General features: G+C 42.0%; 1 protein-coding gene across 2 annotated transcripts; it reads right to left on the bottom strand.

Moving 5' to 3' along the window:
- Window positions 1–54: 54 nt before the first annotated feature.
- On the bottom strand, window positions 55–17,737 carry abhd16a (abhydrolase domain containing 16A, phospholipase). Of its 2 annotated transcripts, XM_038994510.1 has the most exons (19): window positions 17,598–17,737; window positions 17,123–17,185; window positions 16,804–16,870; window positions 16,462–16,548; window positions 16,036–16,121; window positions 15,751–15,824; window positions 15,428–15,538; window positions 12,192–12,306; window positions 10,453–10,554; window positions 10,295–10,358; window positions 10,060–10,109; window positions 9,570–9,693; window positions 9,208–9,312; window positions 8,903–8,966; window positions 3,275–3,331; window positions 3,116–3,178; window positions 2,751–2,926; window positions 1,839–1,885; window positions 55–1,391 (listed from the first exon to the last, which is right to left on the bottom strand). In XM_038994510.1, the coding sequence occupies exons 1-19, from the start codon at window positions 17,697–17,699 to the stop codon at window positions 1,308–1,310; spliced, it is 1,641 nt and encodes a 546-aa protein (XP_038850438.1). In that variant the 5' UTR covers window positions 17,700–17,737; the 3' UTR covers window positions 55–1,307. The 2 variants fall into 2 exon arrangements, with proteins under 2 accessions (XP_038850438.1, XP_038850439.1); XM_038994511.1 differs by lacking the exon at window positions 9,208–9,312.

Here is a 17,737-nt window from a genome sequence, read left to right as displayed (position 1 = left end):
TATGGTCAGAAACATTATACATGCAAGATTGCAGTTTCATAAGAAATACAAAACTTATTTTGCCAACACTTTATTTAACAGCTTTGTTCAAAATGACAGTGCCCACAAGAAAATAATAGTACAAAAAAAAGTCAACCTTTAGAACGTGAGGATGGCCTGGCTGTATCTGTAAAAAGTAGATCTTTGTCTGGGCTTAATCTAAGGCTATCAAAGCCAATTTGTTTATAGTAGTTAGAATAAGTGTATGCTTTTTATTTATTTTTAATGCAGCCAGAGGGAGGAAAGGAGGGAGAGACGAGCTCCTTATTCATTTTAGTAATGTAGTCGGGCAATAGAATGGAGCCTTTTATCCAATTACCTACAGATCAGTGCTTACTTTATGGAAGGGAGCATTTAAATATCTAGTTCGAGGACGGCAGTGTATATTTAAGCAATAAGGCCCGAGGGGGTGTGGTATATGGCCAATATACCACGGCTAAGGGCTGTTCTTAAGCTCAACGCGGAGTTCCTGGACACAGCCGTTGGCCATATACCACAACCCCCCCGAGGTTCCTTTTTGCTATTAGAAACTGGTTACTAATGTAATTAGAGCAGTAAAAAGAAATGTCATACCCGTGGTATACAGTCTGGAACCACCCAGTTTATAAATTAGTTAGTGCTGACAGTAACAAAAAGTCATCTGATATTAACGCAATAAGGAATTCCCCTAGACCACACCCACAAATTGGAAAAACTACCATTGGAAAATAACCTACTTTTTAAAATTTTCTACAGAAACAACAAAAAGCTGCTGTGTTGTTCAATGTACATGTAGCCAGGTCAAAAATCACGACCGACTGTTCGCAATGCTCCCAACGTAGGGAAATAGAGCCCTGTGGCTTCAGGCTATTTGGAGTGGGGACGCAGAATCTAAGTAGGCTGTGCGTGTGGAAAGCATTGTTTAGTACAGTTTGTTTAGCGTTGGTCTTGACAAGCTTGATGTTCCGGTCGGTCGGCCGCTAGCATTGTCATAAGGGGCATGAGGCAAAATTGTTTTTCTAAGTAGTAATCTTTAGACATCTACTTTTCTTAAATATAGTTTTGTAATTGATTAAAACAAGTAGACAAAATGCCAAGTTTTTGCTGTGAGCCAATGGGGTAACCACAGGTTGTTTTCCCCACAGGTGTGCAGGGTCGCAACGTTCTAAAACCGTCTTGGTGTAGCTGCTTTGAACACCTCCCATAGATTCAATCCATGCTCTGTATACCTCTTCTGATTGGTTGGTCTCGCCTGCATCTTTGCTTCTCGTTTCCATCCATCATCACTCTTACAGTCCCCAAGGGGCAGCGAATTCCGAGTAGGGGAGAGGAGTGCAGTGAGTTGAGTCGAAGTTCCGCATGTACTTCCGTGCCTGAGAAGAGGGAGGGAACAAGTGATGAAACGGAGATGGGGGGGGAACATTCCCAATAAATGGAAATCTGTAGATTTAGTTTTGTCTTATGTCAACGAAAGCCCACTCACCACCATATAAAGGGAATCAGATGTACTTAACAGGCATTAGCCCGCTGTAGCAGCATTAGCAGTAATTGATTACGCTTCTATCATGCTGTAGTAAATTACTTCAATAACCACAGAGCCAATAGAAACATTACACCAGTCACAAGGAGAGCACAGGTGACCTAGTTACTATGGAAACCACAAGTGTTCTTCAGCATGGTAATTACCCTTAACTACAATTAGGGAAAGAGGGAGGACAGGTAAGTAAAGGAGACAAGAAAGGCACTGATGGAGGGGGGTAGAACGCAAGTCATGTTGTAGAGAGGGGGAACAATGGAAGATGAAAGAAGTTGTTTCTCACCAGGAAGAGAGCCAGCTGCCGTCTTCCCTCCAGTGTCATGTCCTCACCTGACAAAACAAACAGGAAAGGCTTAAAACCACACGTGTGTTTATATAGGTTGTTTTAGATCTCTTTATGCAGTGTTGTCTCGTCTGTGTTCTAATTTTTTTATTTAACCAGGTAGGCTAGTTGACAACAAGTTCTCATTTGCAACTGCGAACTGGCCAAGATAAAGCATAGCATCTCAGCCCCCGTCCCCACAGGAGGCCGTCATTGTAAATAAGAATTTGTTCTTAACTGACTTGCGTAGTTAAAAAATATATTTGGATACACAATCTGAGAGCAGTGGTGTAAAGTACTACTTAAGTAGTTTTTTGGAGTCTCTGTACTTCACTACATTCCTAAAGAAAATTATGTACTTTTTAATCCATACATTTTCCCGGAGACACAAAAGTACTAGTTACAATTTGAATGCTTAGCAGTACAGGAAAAAGGTCCAATTCACACACTTATCAAGAGAACGTCCCTGGTCATCCCTACTGCCTCCAATCTGGCGGACTCACTAAATGTAAATGATGTCTGAGTGTTGGAGCTGCCCCTGGCTGTCAAAAAAAGTAAATTGTGCCGTCTGGTTTGATGAATATAAGGAATTTGATGTATAGCATTTATTTTGTACTTTTAATCAAGTATGACAATTTAGTACTATTTAAAATCCGATACTTTTAGACTTTTACTGGGTCATTTTATATTAAGGTATCTTTATTTTTACTCAAGTATGAGTACTTTTTCCAACTCTGGCAGAAAGGAGTGGAAGGGGCCGTGGACAAAAGGACGAAGACCAAAATAAATTCCATCATCAGGTAGTTCATCTAGGGAGATTCTAATCTAAGTCAAACAGCTGTAATGGTGTTGTCATTTGAGGAGCAGTCTTACCAACGCTCCAGGGGAAGAAAACGTCTCTCTCTGTCTTATACGACTGCAGTACAGACACACACCAGTCATCATCCACCTCATAGCTACTATACACCGCTGCCTCTTCTACGTGGTTGGAGGCTGCCAGCCATGCTCTGATGGCCCTGACTCCATCGTCCGTCATCACCTTGGGGTACCTGAAGATATGACATCAGAAAGGGTTTAAACAGAAACACAGCGCACACTCTGTTCCTAGTGTATGTATATATGGTACAAAGCAACACCTTAGATGTCTGTGTGAGGTTGTGGATAAATCAGGTCTGTAGTGTACAATGTGTACGTAGACATAGACAGCCTATGTGAGGTCTTGGAGACAGAGAACCGACCTGAACTGCAGAAGTTTGAGCAGGAGGTTGTTTCCTCTGTTGGACATGATGTCTTCTGGACCCCTGAAACACAAGAACCAGTCACTATAGCTATGCACTGGTAAATCGAGGTAATCTGAACGGGCCCTTTTCGTTATTCATGCCTTCATAGTGACTCACATGGTGGTAATGATCTCATCTTTGGTTCTTCTGATCAGAAGCACTGGTCCCTGGTACCTAAGGAAGAACTCATGAGTGTTGGGGTCACAAAATACACAAAACCTCCCATAGGGTAAACATCACCCCTTTTGACCTCCCATACATATTTGCCCATTGTAAAAGTGCTCAGAAAGTATCCTTTTGGACCTGAAACCCAAAACATTCAGGAGAATAAAGGTGCTCATTTGACCTATTTTGCATATCCCACCATACTAATGACAGTGTATGATATTTAAAAGCCAAAAAAAAGAAAAGATCCCAACTATTTTATACTTACTCTTTTGTTCTTCATATTTGTATACGTTGTAGCTTATACCCTACATCTGATGTTTTTGTGTTGTGCCCGCCCTCGGTTGAGACATGGTCTTGAATAAAGTAGGTCACGATACCAGAATTGACTTCAATACAAATACCGTCACGTTTCTCAACACCAAAAAATGAATATTAGCCAGTCACAGAATGGCACAAACTCAGCTACTGACTGCTCTGTTCAATCATTGAATTTAAAAGATGCTCAACATCATTAGATTTGAAAGTTTTTACGGTAACATTTTTCAGAGACGGCTATGTATGGATGAATTAATCAATTATAGAATACATTTTACTAATCTATTCACATAACGGTAATTTATTTGAATGATTGATGCACCGGGTAAATCAAGTTGTAGCCTAGGTCTATACACAGTGTACAAAACATTGAGAACACCTTCCTAATATTGAGGCCCCCCCCCCTCAGAACAGCCTCAATTCGCCAGGGCATGGACTCTAAGGTGTCAATCGTTCCACAGGGATGTGGCCCGTCTTGATTCAAGTTGGCTGGATGTCCTTTGGGTGGTGGACCATTCTTGAAACACACGGGAAACTTGAGTGTGGAAAAGGCAGTATAATCTTTTGTCTTTCCTATCCACCCTCTGAATGGCACACATACACACTCCATGTCTCAAGGCTTAAAAATCCTTCTTTAACCTGTCTCCTCCCCTTCATCTACACCAGTGGTTCCCAAACCCCTTCGAACATTCAACCTCCAGCTGCATACCCCCTCTAGCACCAGGGTCAGCGCACTCAAAATGTTGTTTTTTGCCATCATTGTAAGCCTGCCCCACACACACTATACAATACATTTACTAAACATAAGAATGAGTGTCGTCAATTCCCACGAGCCGGGTTGTGACAAAGAGCTCTTAAAGGACCAGGGCACAAATAATCAATAATTTTGCTCTTTATTTAGACATCTTACATATAAAACCTATAAACATAAAAATGTGTTCATCAAAAAATGTGAATAACTCACCACAGGTTAATGAGAAGGGTGTGCTTGAAAGGATGCACATAACTCTGCAATGTTTGGTTGTATTGGAGAGAGTCTCAGTCTTAAATCATTTTCCACACACAGTCTGTGCCTGTATTTCATTTTCACGCTAGTGAGGGCCGAGAAACCACTCTCACAGAGGTACGGGGTTGCAAAGGGCATCAGTGTCTTAATAGCGAGACTTACCAAGGCAAGATACTCTGAGCACAGCCCTATCCAGAAATCTGGCAGTGACTTCTGATAACATTTTCACAGAACCGCTTGTTGCAATTTTGATGGGGCTCTCTTGTTCAGATATCGATAAGTGGACTGAAGGCAGGGCATGAAAGGGATAACGAATCCAGTTGTTTGTGTCGTCCGTTTTGGGAAAGTACCTGCATAATTGCGCACCCAGTTCGCTCCGGTGCTTCGCTATATCACATTTGACATTGTCCGTAAGCTTGAGTTCATTTGCAAACAAAAAAATCATACAATGATGGAAAGACCTGTGTGTTGTCCTTGTTAATGCAGACAGAGAAGAGCTCCAACTTCTTAATCATAGCCTTAATTTTGTCCCGCACGTTAGTTGTATGAGAGTCCCTGTAATCCTAGATTCAGATCATTCAGGCGAGAAAAAACATCACCCAGATAGGCCAGTTGTGTGAGAAACTCATCATGCAAGCGGTCAAACAAGGGAAAATGGTCAGTAAAGAAAACTTTAAGCTCATCTCTCAATTAAAAAAAACCCTTGATAACCAGCATATGTTGCAAAATCGTTACATGGTCGCTGCCCATATCATTGCATAATGCACAAAACACGTGAGTTCAGGGGCCTTGCTTTAACAAACGTAACCATTTTCACTGTAGTGTCCAAAACGTCTTTCAAGCTGTCAGGCATTCCCTTTTCGGATGCTGCGGTGTACCCAAGTGGTGTCGTGAGCAACTGCTTGCACACCTATGTCTCCCGGTCATGGCTTTTGCGCCATCAGTACAGATACCAACATGAGCAGCAGCTACGTTTGGTTACATACGGACCGTTAGTGGAATTCCCGCGAGAGAGTAACAGGTAATGTGATTGGATGTTAATTATTTGACTAGGCTACCTGTATTTGACATTGTGTTGTTATTTCGCTGAACACCAGATGGTTTAATTTGATTTTTGGCAGTGAAACGAGGCTACTCAAGCGAGAAAAAAAAAAAAGAGAAAAAAAATGTATAGCCCTGTTGGAAAATATAAATGGACTGTTTGAAAATCTGAAGGAAAAGAAAATGTAACTTTTTTTTTTTTTTTTTTAAATGCGAATCACATTTTCATTTGGTCAGTCTGTCATGGAAAGAATATGTGTTCCTAATGTTTTGTACACAATACAGGTGTATGCATATTCAATAGGAGTGTGTGCATTCATTGAGTTGAGCTTGTTTTGGCTGATTTCGTGGGGCTACAGATGACACAGAAGTAGCTTATTTGATATAACTGCACGCTGTGTCTTTAACCAGTAATGATGTCATTCACGAGGCAAGGGTGGGGGGGGGGGGGGGGGGTACCATTGGAGCCCTATTAGCACACCATTCAGTTCGCTGAGGCAATAGATCATCTTTGGGAGAGACGTGCCTCGACATGGGCTGCGCTGAGACAGACTTGATCCGTGAGTCAGATTTGACTGAAGTACTGAAAGTAACAAATTCTAGTACCAAACTGTTTTTCAAGTTCTATAAATGAAAAAGTACCGAAGTTGCATTATAGAACTGGGTGGTTTGAGCCCTAAATGCTGATTGGCATGGCATATCACACCAGATACCGGGTATGACAAAACATTTATTTTTACTGCTCTAATTACATTGATAACCAGTTTATAATAGCAATAAGGCACCTCGGGGGGGTTTGTGACAAATGGTCAATATACCACGGCTAAGGGCTGTGTCCAGGCACTCCGCGATGCGTTGTGCCTAAGAACAACCCTTAGCCGTGGTATATTGGCCATATACTACACCCCCTCGTGCCTTATTGCTTAAGTATACCATGCAACACTAGAATATAGGGTGTATATATGTTTTGGCTGATAAATGCACTACAATGGGAATACAATGGAAATGTCAACTTTTAAATGGTACCACAAAAATGTTTGGAGGTCCATACAGAACATTGATTTGAATGGGAATATCTGTTTTAAATTATACTGTCAATCCTCCATAGAAAACCTATTGAAATCATAGAAATATAGATAATAGAATAGGTATGACCATTTAAGTTAACATTCAACAGTGGGTGGACCGGGGGCCATCTGTGGTAGTAATTTAGAAGTTAAAATGTGATTGGTGTACCAGCTAAATTGCAGTGGTCTGAAGGGATAGGTCCATTCTATGAATTATATTCCTATGATTAAATGACACCCACCCTGTATTCAAGAGCATGTTGTGTTTGAACCGATGGCGGACACAATACAAAAACAGGGTCTAAGCTACACCAATTTTTTGTTGTGGTTGTTGATAATTGACGTTAAAGAGTAGAGGTAGTGGAAACGTTACATGGATTTGCATTAGAATGCGCATCAAAAGTCTTAATTCAACTTGTCACTTTTCTATTTTTGGAGTTATTACATAAAACCGATCAGTATTGCGAAGTCATGACGGAAAATGTTTTTCCGGAGTGTGAAGTAATTTGGAGGACCCGGCAAGCCAGCCTATTCCCTACTATATAATGATACTTAGGTGCCCGTTATGATATGTATTGCAATTCGATAGTGTGATTTTATCGCAAACATATTCCTCACCATATGTCTGCTGCAGAGGAACAAGAGAGCCATAAGAAAATGAGATTTGATCAATCATGGAAATAAAAAGTGCTGAGAAGTAATTGTCTCCTTGTTGAAAAATAAATGTGGAAAACAAGCGATGAAGGAAAAATACTGGAGTTTTTGTGCAGGTACAGCCAACTAGCACAACAAAAAAAAATTGCGACATTCTCCAAACAATACATTGTAAATAAACTATCGACCCCCCCATTACTCTTAGCCCTACTAGCCTGCTAACGTTAGCCCTATCTGCCTGCTAACATTGTTAGCACTGCGAGTAAACCAGTTGCTACCAACATTTTGGAACTACATAACACCATCAAACCAGTTATAAAAGAACGTGATCTATATTCAGTTATGTTAGCCGGCAAGCTAGCCAGACAGCTAACGTTAGCTATTTAGCCAACTAGCTATTAGCCTAGCCAACCACCATGGTTATGGTCGGCAAGCTAGAGCCCAACTACTGGAGACCAGCTAGAGCAAAACTAAAACAATCACAGATTAAAATCAGAGACTTACAGATTGATGATTGAGGCCCATCCGATGGTAATAGAGTGCAGGCTGAGTTAGCTACAAAAGCTAGGGGGAGGCGGGCGCTTCACCAGGGCGAAACCCAAAATAGATAGATGCCATGTCAGTCAGCTAGTGCGCTAGCACTAAGCCAAGGTGGAAAAAGTTACAAAACGCCTGTAGCCTACTTCACATAACATGCTGAAAAGTTTAAATAAAAAGTATAACAGACAAGATACTACACAATTAGAGGAAGCAGGTATGATTTTCTTTTGTTTTTAGCCCACGGCAAGAAAGCACCAGAGCCAGCCGTGGTAACGGTTCACAATGTCTGAATAGCATGAGTTGTGGCTAACGTTAGCCAGCTTGAGATAGCTACCGAACTAGAATATGAACTCCGTAGCAGAGTAGATCCTCCATATGACGTTGAGAAATAGTGCATTGTGGGTAGTTTATTAACTTATTTCCGGATAACGTCTAAACATAATACCCCAAAAACATAACTATACGTTTGTACTTATAGGTAACCAGATCATTACTACAACTAAGCTACTAAGTCTGACCACACTTGTTATATTGGGGAGTTAAAATTCATCCTGCCTACCCTTTAAAAAAGGTTGAAAAAAAATGTAACATCTACAATTCATACAATAGTTTGACAACCCTGTTTTTAAGCTTTTCATTTATATCAAACTCAAATGTTTATATTTTCCAGTGATGAAGACATGGATATCTGATGGGTGGGATATGCAAAATAGGTCAACTTTGAGCACTTTCATTCTCCTGAATGTTTTGGCATTCAGGTCCAAAAAGTCACTTTCTGACCACTTCTTCCATGGGTAAACATAAAAGGAACGTTTTGTTCAAATCAAATGGGATGCGGTCAAAAAATGATTAAATTCAAATAAATGTACCCAATATTTTCCATGTATGATATGTTCGTGTCAGTCACACACACACGTGTAAAGTGTTCGTTTGAGTGAAGAGTGTTGCACTTACTTGCAGAGCTGTTCTGCGCTGTTGAGGTTCATGTACTGCCTGACTGTGTGTGTCACCAGAGGCCCTGAAACACACCATTTTCATTGTCAGATCCTGAACCAAACACAGCCCTTACAAATACACACACCTCAGGCCTTTAGGAGATGCTCTCATCCAGAGTGACTGTATTCACTTCTTAATATATATTCTTATAGAATATATCTCATAATAGGAAAAGTGTTATCCAAAGACATAATACATTTCTGCTTATATGACATCACTGGTCTTTTCCACGCCTTGACCTATGACCCCTGCGAGAGACTCACTCCAGCTGTCGGGCATGACCTTGAGGGCCAGCGGCAGCAGGTCATCAAAGGAGGCGTCCAATACCAGCGCTTGGATCTCTGGATAGGACATCACAGCCCAACTGGCTGAGAGACAGAGAGAAATATATAGACAGAGAAAGAGAGAAGGAAGTATGAGATGGGAGAGAGAAGGAAGTATGAGAGGAGAGAGAAGGGAGGAGTGCGGAGAGAGGGTGAGCGAGAAGAGTGAGATGGAGAGAAAATGAAGAGAAGGGGGGAGAAATAAAGAAGTGGTGCTTGCAATATGTTGGTGAAATTGGTCAACTCATTCCCACAACAGACTTGAGCCAGACACAAACTGCATATACCAGTAGGGTCCCTACCTGTGAATCCCCCTATGGACCAGGCATACACCACTATGTCACTGAGCTGGAAGCCCAGCTTGTGCACTGCAAACTGGATCACTACATCCATGGCATTGGCCTCGTTCTGGGGGAACGGTACACCCTGCGAGAGAGAGAAATAAAGGAGTGGATAGGGGAATGAAATAGTCATTGTTTTTACATTTACTTTCATGTCAATGCACATTTTGAGACAGAAACAAATCTGCTGCTAACAGACATTTAAGATTTTAGTAATTTAGCGGACGCTCTTATCCAGAGTGAGCTGATACATTTTCATACTTTTACTTGCTGGTCCCCTGTGGGAATTGAACCCAGAACCCTGTGTGTCTTCCAACCTTCTCTATGAATGACAGATGTAGACAAAACATACTTTTCACACAAGACAAACTTGCCTAATAATGTCATTGAAACATGCTGGTAAGTTCACACAAAAGCGTGATGGGGAAGAGCGAGGGACACTAAGGCTTACCGTGCTTCCTGCAAAGCCAGGGTGGTTCCAGCCAAGCACTGAGTATCCACCTGCAACACAGACAGAAACAGTTTTATACTGCTCTAGTTTGAATTTAACAGGTTATGGAATATGTTAACAACCATGTATGAACAGTGATCTTTACAACGAAGGAAGGAAGGATGGTAAGTAGGATGGAAGGAAGGAAGTAGGAAAGAAGTATTTGATGTGCAAGTGTCAGACAGAGGTTCCTTACCTTCCAATGGAGTGTTCATACAGCCCACCTCATAGAAGCCTGCGTTCCCCTCACAGCAGATCACCTACAACAGGACATACAGAAAACACTATAGACCTCACAGGGAACCATGGGTAATGTAGTTCAGATGGTTCATAGAGCCTAGTGCAGGTCCTTACCAGAGTCTGTCCGTGCAGTCCTTCTTCTCTCCTGCGGTCCACAAACATGGTATCAATCTCATTCCCATCACACGCCACCAGTTTGTTCCTCTGGCCCTCACACTGCACACAGAAGAGGGAGGGAGGTACAGAAACAGAAACTTCAAGTTACGCAGTTCTATAAGCTAAAGGTTGCGTACAGTGCATTCGTAAAGTATTCAGACCCATTGACTTTTTCCACATTTTGTTACGTTACAGCCTTATTCTAAAATGGATTCAATTGTTTTTTCCCTCTCCATCTACATATAATACCCCATAACGACAAAGCAAAAACAGGTTTTTAGAAATGTATGCAAATGTATAAAAAGTTATCAAACTGAAATATCACATTTACATAAGTATTCAGACTCTTTACTCAGTACTTTGTTGTAGCACCTTTGGCAGCAATTACAGCCTTGAGTCTTCTTGGGTATGAAACTACAAGCTTGGCACACCTGTATTTGGAGAGTTTCACCCATTCTTCCCTGCAGATCCTCTCAAGCTCTATCAGGCTGGATGGGGAGCGGTGCTACATAGCTATTTTCAGGTCTCTCCAGAGATGTTCGATCAGGTTCAAATTGGGCTCTGGCAGGGCCACTCAAGGCCATTCAGAGACTTCCCGAAGCCACTACCTGCGTTGTCTTGGCTGTGTGCTTAAGGTCATTGTCCTGTTGGAAGGTGAACCATCATCCCAGTCTGAGGTCCTGAGTGCTCTGGGGCAGGTTTTCATCAAGGATCTCTCTGTACTTTTCTCCTTTCATCTTTCCCTCGATCCTGATTAGTCTCCCAGTCCCTGCCACTGAAAAGCATCCCCACAGCATGATAATGCCACCACCATGCTTCACCGTTGGGATGGTACCAGGTCTCCTCCAGACATGACGCTTGGCATTCAGACCAGAGAGTTCAATCTGGTTTCTCATGGTCTGAGTCCTTTAGGTGACTTTTGGCAAACTCCAAGTGGGCTGTCATGTGCCTTTTACTGAGGAGTGGCTTCCGTCTGGCCACTCTACCACAAATGCCTGATTGGTGGAGTGCTGCATAGATTGTTGTCCTTCTGGAAGGTTCTCCCATCTCCACAAAGTAACTCTGGAGCCCTGTCAGAGTGACCATCGGTTTCTTGGTCACCTCCCTGACCAAGGCCCTTCTCCTGGGGTTCTAAACTTCTTCCATTTAAGAACGATAGAGGCCAGTGTGTTCTTGAGAACCTTCAATGCTGCAGAAATGTTTTGGTACCCTTTCCCAGATCTGTGCCGACACAATCCTGTCTCGGAGCTCTACGGACAATTCCTTCGATCTCATTGCTTGGTTTTTGCTCTGACATGCACTGTCAACTGTGGGACCTTATATAGCCTTTCCAAATCATGTTCAATTAATTGAATTTACCACAGATGGACTCCAATCAAGTTGTAGAAACATCAAGGATGATCAATGGAAACAGGATGCACCTGAGCTCAATTTCGAGTCTCATAGCAAAGGGTCTGAATACTTATGTAAATAAGCTATTTCTAAAAACCTGTTTTCGCTTTGTCATTATGGGGTATTGTGTGTAGATTGATGAGGAAAAACATATTTAATAAGGCTGTAACATAACAAAATGTGGAAAAAGTCAGGGGGTCTGAATACTTTCTGAATGCACTGTATATGAATACATGTTTAACTATTGTAAATGAATGTAACTTGAACCTACTGTGGTGTGTGTGTGTGTGTGTGAGATGACTCACCTCTTCTATAAGTCTAGCCTGGCCCTGTTGTAGCATGGGTCTCATAGCTCTTTGCAGTAGGTATACAGATCCAGGGTACAGAATCCTCCTACCAAATGAGTGGGCAATCAGAAAACTAGAGAGGGAGAAAGAGGGAGGGGAGAGAAAAGGTAGCATCAGTGGGCTAGCAGGCAGTAATGTAATATCAATCAAATATACCAAGCCTGCCTGCTGTAAGTGTGACGCAGAGAAACGGACAGAAACAGTATTTGGTTACATTATGACCTGTGTAGTACGATATCTGATTATGTTGCATGGTAGTGTGGTATATTGTAGTCTATTGAGGGTTTAGTACCTGACGATGTGGTGTGGTAGAATATAGTGCATTTAGTTTAGTACCTGACGATGTGGTGTGGTAGAATATAGTGCATTTAGTTTAGTACCTGACGATGTGGTAGAATATAATGTATTTACACTGAACAAAAATATAAACGTAACATGTAAAATATAAAACGCAACATGTAAGGTGTTGGTCCCATGTTTCATGAGCTGAAATAAAAGATCCCAGAAATGTCCACACTCACAAAAAGCTTATATCTCTCTAATTTTGTGCACAAATTTGTTTACATCCCTGTTCGTGAGCATTTCTCCTTTGCCAAGATAATCCATCCACCTAACAGGTATGGCATATCAAGAAGCTGATTAAACAGCATGATCATTACACAGGTGCACCTTTAGCTGGGGACAATAAAAAGGACACAACACAATGCCACAGATGTCAAGTTGAGGGAACGTGCAATTGGCATGCCAACTACAGGGACTTCCACCAGAGTGGTTGCCAGAAAATGTTAATTTATGTACCAAAAGCCACCACAAACATTGTTTGAGAGAATTTGTCAGTACGTCCAACCGGCCTCACAACCACAGACCATGTGTACGGCGTTGTGTGGGTAAGCGTGTAAGCTGATGTCAACAGAGTGCCCCATGGTGTTGCTGGGGTTATGGCAGAGTTTCCCAAAATCGGTCTTTGGGACCCAAAGGGGTGCACGTTTTGGTTTTTGCCTTAGCACTACACAGCTGATTCAAATAATCATCAAGCTTTGATTATTTGAATCAGCTGTGTAGTGTTAGGGAAGAAAAAAAAAAACATGTACCCATTGGGGTCACGAGGACCGAGTTTGGGAAACGCTGGGTTATGGTATGGCCAGGCATAAGATAAGGCCCATTATCGTGCCATTCATCCACCGCTATCACCTCATGTTTCAGCATGATAATGCACGGCCTCATGTTGCAAGGATCTGTACACAATTCCTGGAAGCTGAAAATGTCCCAGTTCTTTCATGGCCCGCATACGCACCAGAAATCTCACCCATTGAGCATGTTTGGGATGCTCTGGATCGACGCGTACAACCGTTCCCACTAATATAAAGCAACTTCGCACAGCCATTGAAGAGGAGCGGGACAACATCCCAGAGGCCACAATCAACAGCCTGATCAACTCCATGTGAATGAGATATGTCGCTCTGCATGAGGCAAATGGTTGCTATACCAAAAACTAACTGGTTTTCTGATACACACCCCTATTTTTGTATTTAAAAAAAGTTATAACCAACAGATGCATATCTGTATTCCCAGTCATGTGAAATCGATAAGGCCTAATGAATTTATTTAAATTGACTGATTTCCTAATATAAATTAACTCAGTAAAATCTTTGAAATCGTTGAATATTGCATTTATATTTTTGTTCAGTGTAGTTTAGTTTAGTTTAGTACCTGACGATGTGGCACGGTAGAGTACAGTGTGTTGTGGGTTTTGTAGTCTGTTTATACCTGACAAAGTGGCATGGCAGACAGGGGTCGACATTCACACTTGATCGGGACAAGTAAAAAAATAAAATAATTGAAATTGGCGAACAAGAAGAATAGATTTAAGTTCTCCGAATTGACAAATAAAATAAATCACAATATAAATTAGGGTAGTCCATTCAGAACTGGATCTGTGTCCTCCAGATGTAGCATTACACACTGTTCTCCCAATCTATGCAGAGCGCATCGGCGTAGAATTATTGAAAGCCTGTATTGACAAGCACGAATTGTCTTTCAATTAGGTAGTCGAGAGATGCGTTTGAGATCAAAGTGAGCCGCATGTGCACATTTGTTGATATTCATTGCTTGTTAGTGAGTTATTTGCCCACTTATAGCTTATTTTTGGTCAGCAATGAAAATCCTGGAAAAGTCATGGAGTGTGCGTCACCTGTGTGTGCCAGCGGGTCGTTGCCAGAGGAGAGACTTGCGCAGCAGGTAAAATAATGATATACAACAGACTAACTAGATAGCCAATTCAAAACAGTGTAGTTTGGCTAGTTATCTTGTTAACTACTTAGCATGTATTAATGTCATTGTCATGTCCGATGTCCTAAAATAACTTTCCACTGGCACTTGTGTATAACCGCAAATGGGAGACAGTTGATACAGGTGCAGTTGATGAAACCAAATGCGGCATACTCACATTGTAAAACAGTCTCAAGCCCTCAAAATTAGCTAGGATTCTCATCTATTCAATTCTGGCCATGTAATTCTGACAAAGATACAAATATATATTCTTAGAATAGCCCAATTGACAAGTAACAATGTTGTCAAGATCTTCCCTGAACACTGAATATTTTAACCTTACAAATAGATAAAACATCTTAGTTAGCTACCTCACCAATCTTAGCCATTTGATCCCTGGTTCATTTAACGAGGGAATCATTGTATAAAGACTGGACAAACCATCCTCCAGGAGAGCTACTGGGTGTGCAGGCTTCCGCTCCAGCCCTGCTCAAAATAATCAGCTGCTCAACAGGACCTTGATAAGCTGACTGGTGTATTTGTGCAGGGTTGGATCCAAAGCCTGCACACCCGGTAGCTCTCCAGATGGAGGGTTGACGGACCACATGCGTTTTAAACAGTAGTCTATCAGTGCAGTTTTTTACTTTGTGGGGGGTTAAGTGTCTTGCTCAAGGCCACAATGGCAGAAGATAATGTATAGTAATGAAGGATATTTTACATCATACAACAATTTTCAGTCACCTTTTTGGCCCATGGTGTTACATACTTGTCACCCCCCCACCCCTTCCCTCCAAAAAGTTCTCACACAAGTTAAACATTTTAATAAATAACCCTGTCCTACTTGTCCAAAGGACAAGTGGCTAAAAATGGTAATGTCAAGCCCTGGTAGAGTACAGTGTATTGTGGATATTGTAGTCTGTCTATACCTGATGATGTGGCATGGTAGAGTGCGTAAAGAGTTGAGCACGCTGTCTGCTGCCCCTCTCAGTTTGGGCTCTGGCTTCAGTAGAGACACTCCTGCCTTGGACAGCAGCTTCCTGCCACACAGGATGTTAGAAGGGATATTTAACAAATCAAGTTATATAGTGAAAATAGAGCCTTACGCTCAAATCATAACCCAGACACAGTCCTCCTGTTAACATTTACTGTATCACCTGGTGTATTTCATACAAAAAAAACTACAATCACAGTGTAAAAATAACACGTGTAAAAGGTTCACATCAGTACGCAAATTACACACACAACTCACGGATTGCTAACTTCTTCCCAGCTGAAGTCTGCCGGCCAGTGAGAGAAGTCAAAATCATAGCAGGCCAGCCTTTTCTACAGACAGTACATTCAAAATTAGTGCTCAGAAAGAATAGCTGTGGCTTGTTTCTTGAATTCAAGATTGACAACCACTAGCAAAACAGGCCTGAGAATAATATCAAATGACATATAGGGTACTGGTTAGACATAACACACCATATGAGGAGTAAGGTGTCATTTGAGATGCAGCCCAACTATTGACAAGCTGTTGCCATAGCAGTGTTACCTTGTTGCTAGGCGTGTGGTTCTTCCTGGTTTCCTCCAGAATGGAGATGAACTGTTGATACTCAGAGTTCCTCCACCGTCCCCAACCTGAGAGGGAGGGAAAGGGAGAGAAGCAGTGAGTGCCAGCGAGTCTCAGGGGTGTACTAAGTGTACCTGATAGACCCACACCTTGTGAGGGAGTCAGTGTGTGAAATCGTAAACCCCCACAGGAATGCAATCGTAGTTACCTGTAGCCCAGTCACACACAATCCAATGTCTGTTTAGTAGATGAAGAACACCAGACAATACATTCTCTACAATTAGGTTTGAGATGCTATAATATTTTATTGGGGTGGGTGGGGGAGCATTGAACACAGAGGATTTCTCAAACCAGACCAATCCAGGAAGAGCAATACAAGTTCAGTAAAAAGAGTGGTAAAGTTCTCACCTCTCAGACAGGCGACTCCCAGCAGACAAACCATTACTGTTCCCACATACTGACTGACTGGGACCAGCTTACTACTGCAGATGTACCCTGAAACACACAGCAACGGTTAGGGCTACGAACACTACACAAACAATTAGGCTAGTAATAGCCATTTGCTTCCTCTTTCTTGCACTAAAGCATGCACACATGTCCTACGTCAAACTATAACACCACTAGCCAGTACCAATACTTACCTACTACACTTCAGCTGGGAGGTATTAATAGTTAAACCCAATAAGAGCATCACTGCATGAGTCATTTTTATTACCTTTCATATCACATTAACGAACACACACACATTACCTTTTCTGTAAAGGTAGCAGAGGAGGAGAGGGGAGCTGTAGTATGACAGAGACCACAAAGCTGACGCCTGGAGGGAGAACACACAAGACAACAGTTACATCTCAACACAAAGTATGAGAATGTATAGACTACCTGTATAGCTATGCAAGTGTGCTACTTGTCTTTACCTGTGGCTTCAATTTATGGAAAAACAAAGCTCGTGTATTACAGTGCAGGCCACTGCATGTAATAGTAAAATAGAGTTTGTTCTGTAGCTAATCAAAACAGATTAATGATCAACAATTAGATACGTGTGGTAACTTGCTAGTTATATACTGACCCATCCGAGGATGCTGTCAGTGTGTTTCTCCAGGCTCTTGGGTTGATAAGTCCATCCATGGGGCTGTAAGAGAAGGGGAAGTAGTTAGCTAATAGCTAGTTGCTAAATGAGTGGTGACTAGCCAAGCCAGCTAACTGGATAACTGCAATGATTACCTGCCTAACTAGTACAGCTAACGTTAGCTACCTAGCATAGCTAACAGCGGCTTAGGTTACGTGCTTGCTAGCATAATCACCTGCAACAACGCAAAGATAGCCATTATACTTGATTCTCCTTGGAATCTAGCTTAACATTCCCAAATGTGTTAACTATGCCTAATTTTTCACATTGTCACCCCTGTCAGTGATGGACAGCAGTTTCAATAACACGTACTGACACGTCCTGGCCGGAGCGAGAGCTAGTGCTAGCGTCGAACAAAGTTACATTCCTAGCTCTTCCTGGTCGGTCAAAAGCACGGTATCTGCTGTGAGCCTACCCTCCTGCCTGCTCTTCCTTCGGGTCGGGACTCCTCCTGTGAACGGTGCACTCTCTGGAGATGAGGCCCCAAAAAGCAGCGAAACCACATCCAGCCGGCCATTCTTCCTCCGGTAGCCGACACAGGACGTAAATTCCAAA

The sequence above is a fragment of the Salvelinus namaycush genome, chromosome 5 (assembly GCF_016432855.1).
Source record: "Salvelinus namaycush isolate Seneca chromosome 5, SaNama_1.0, whole genome shotgun sequence".
Lineage (NCBI taxonomy): Eukaryota > Metazoa > Chordata > Actinopteri > Salmoniformes > Salmonidae > Salvelinus > Salvelinus namaycush.
Note: the sequence above shows the minus strand (reverse complement) of the source record. Positions and strands in the feature narration are given on the sequence as shown.

What these genes read in the sequence shown, in the direction of transcription:
- abhd16a (XM_038994510.1), bottom strand. Translation starts at nt 17,699, where the DNA reads ATGGCCGGCTGGATGTGGTTTCGCTGCTTTTTGGGGCCTCATCTCCAG. An exon ending in TATGAACACTCCATTGGAAG is followed by an intron (nt 10,110 to 10,294) that starts GTAAGGAACCTC and finishes TCTGTGTTGCAG; the next exon opens with GTGGATACTCAGTGCTTGGC. An exon ending in CTGGCTTTGCAGGAAGCACG is followed by an intron (nt 9,694 to 10,059) that starts GTAAGCCTTAGT and finishes TCTCTCTCGCAG; the next exon opens with GGTGTACCGTTCCCCCAGAA.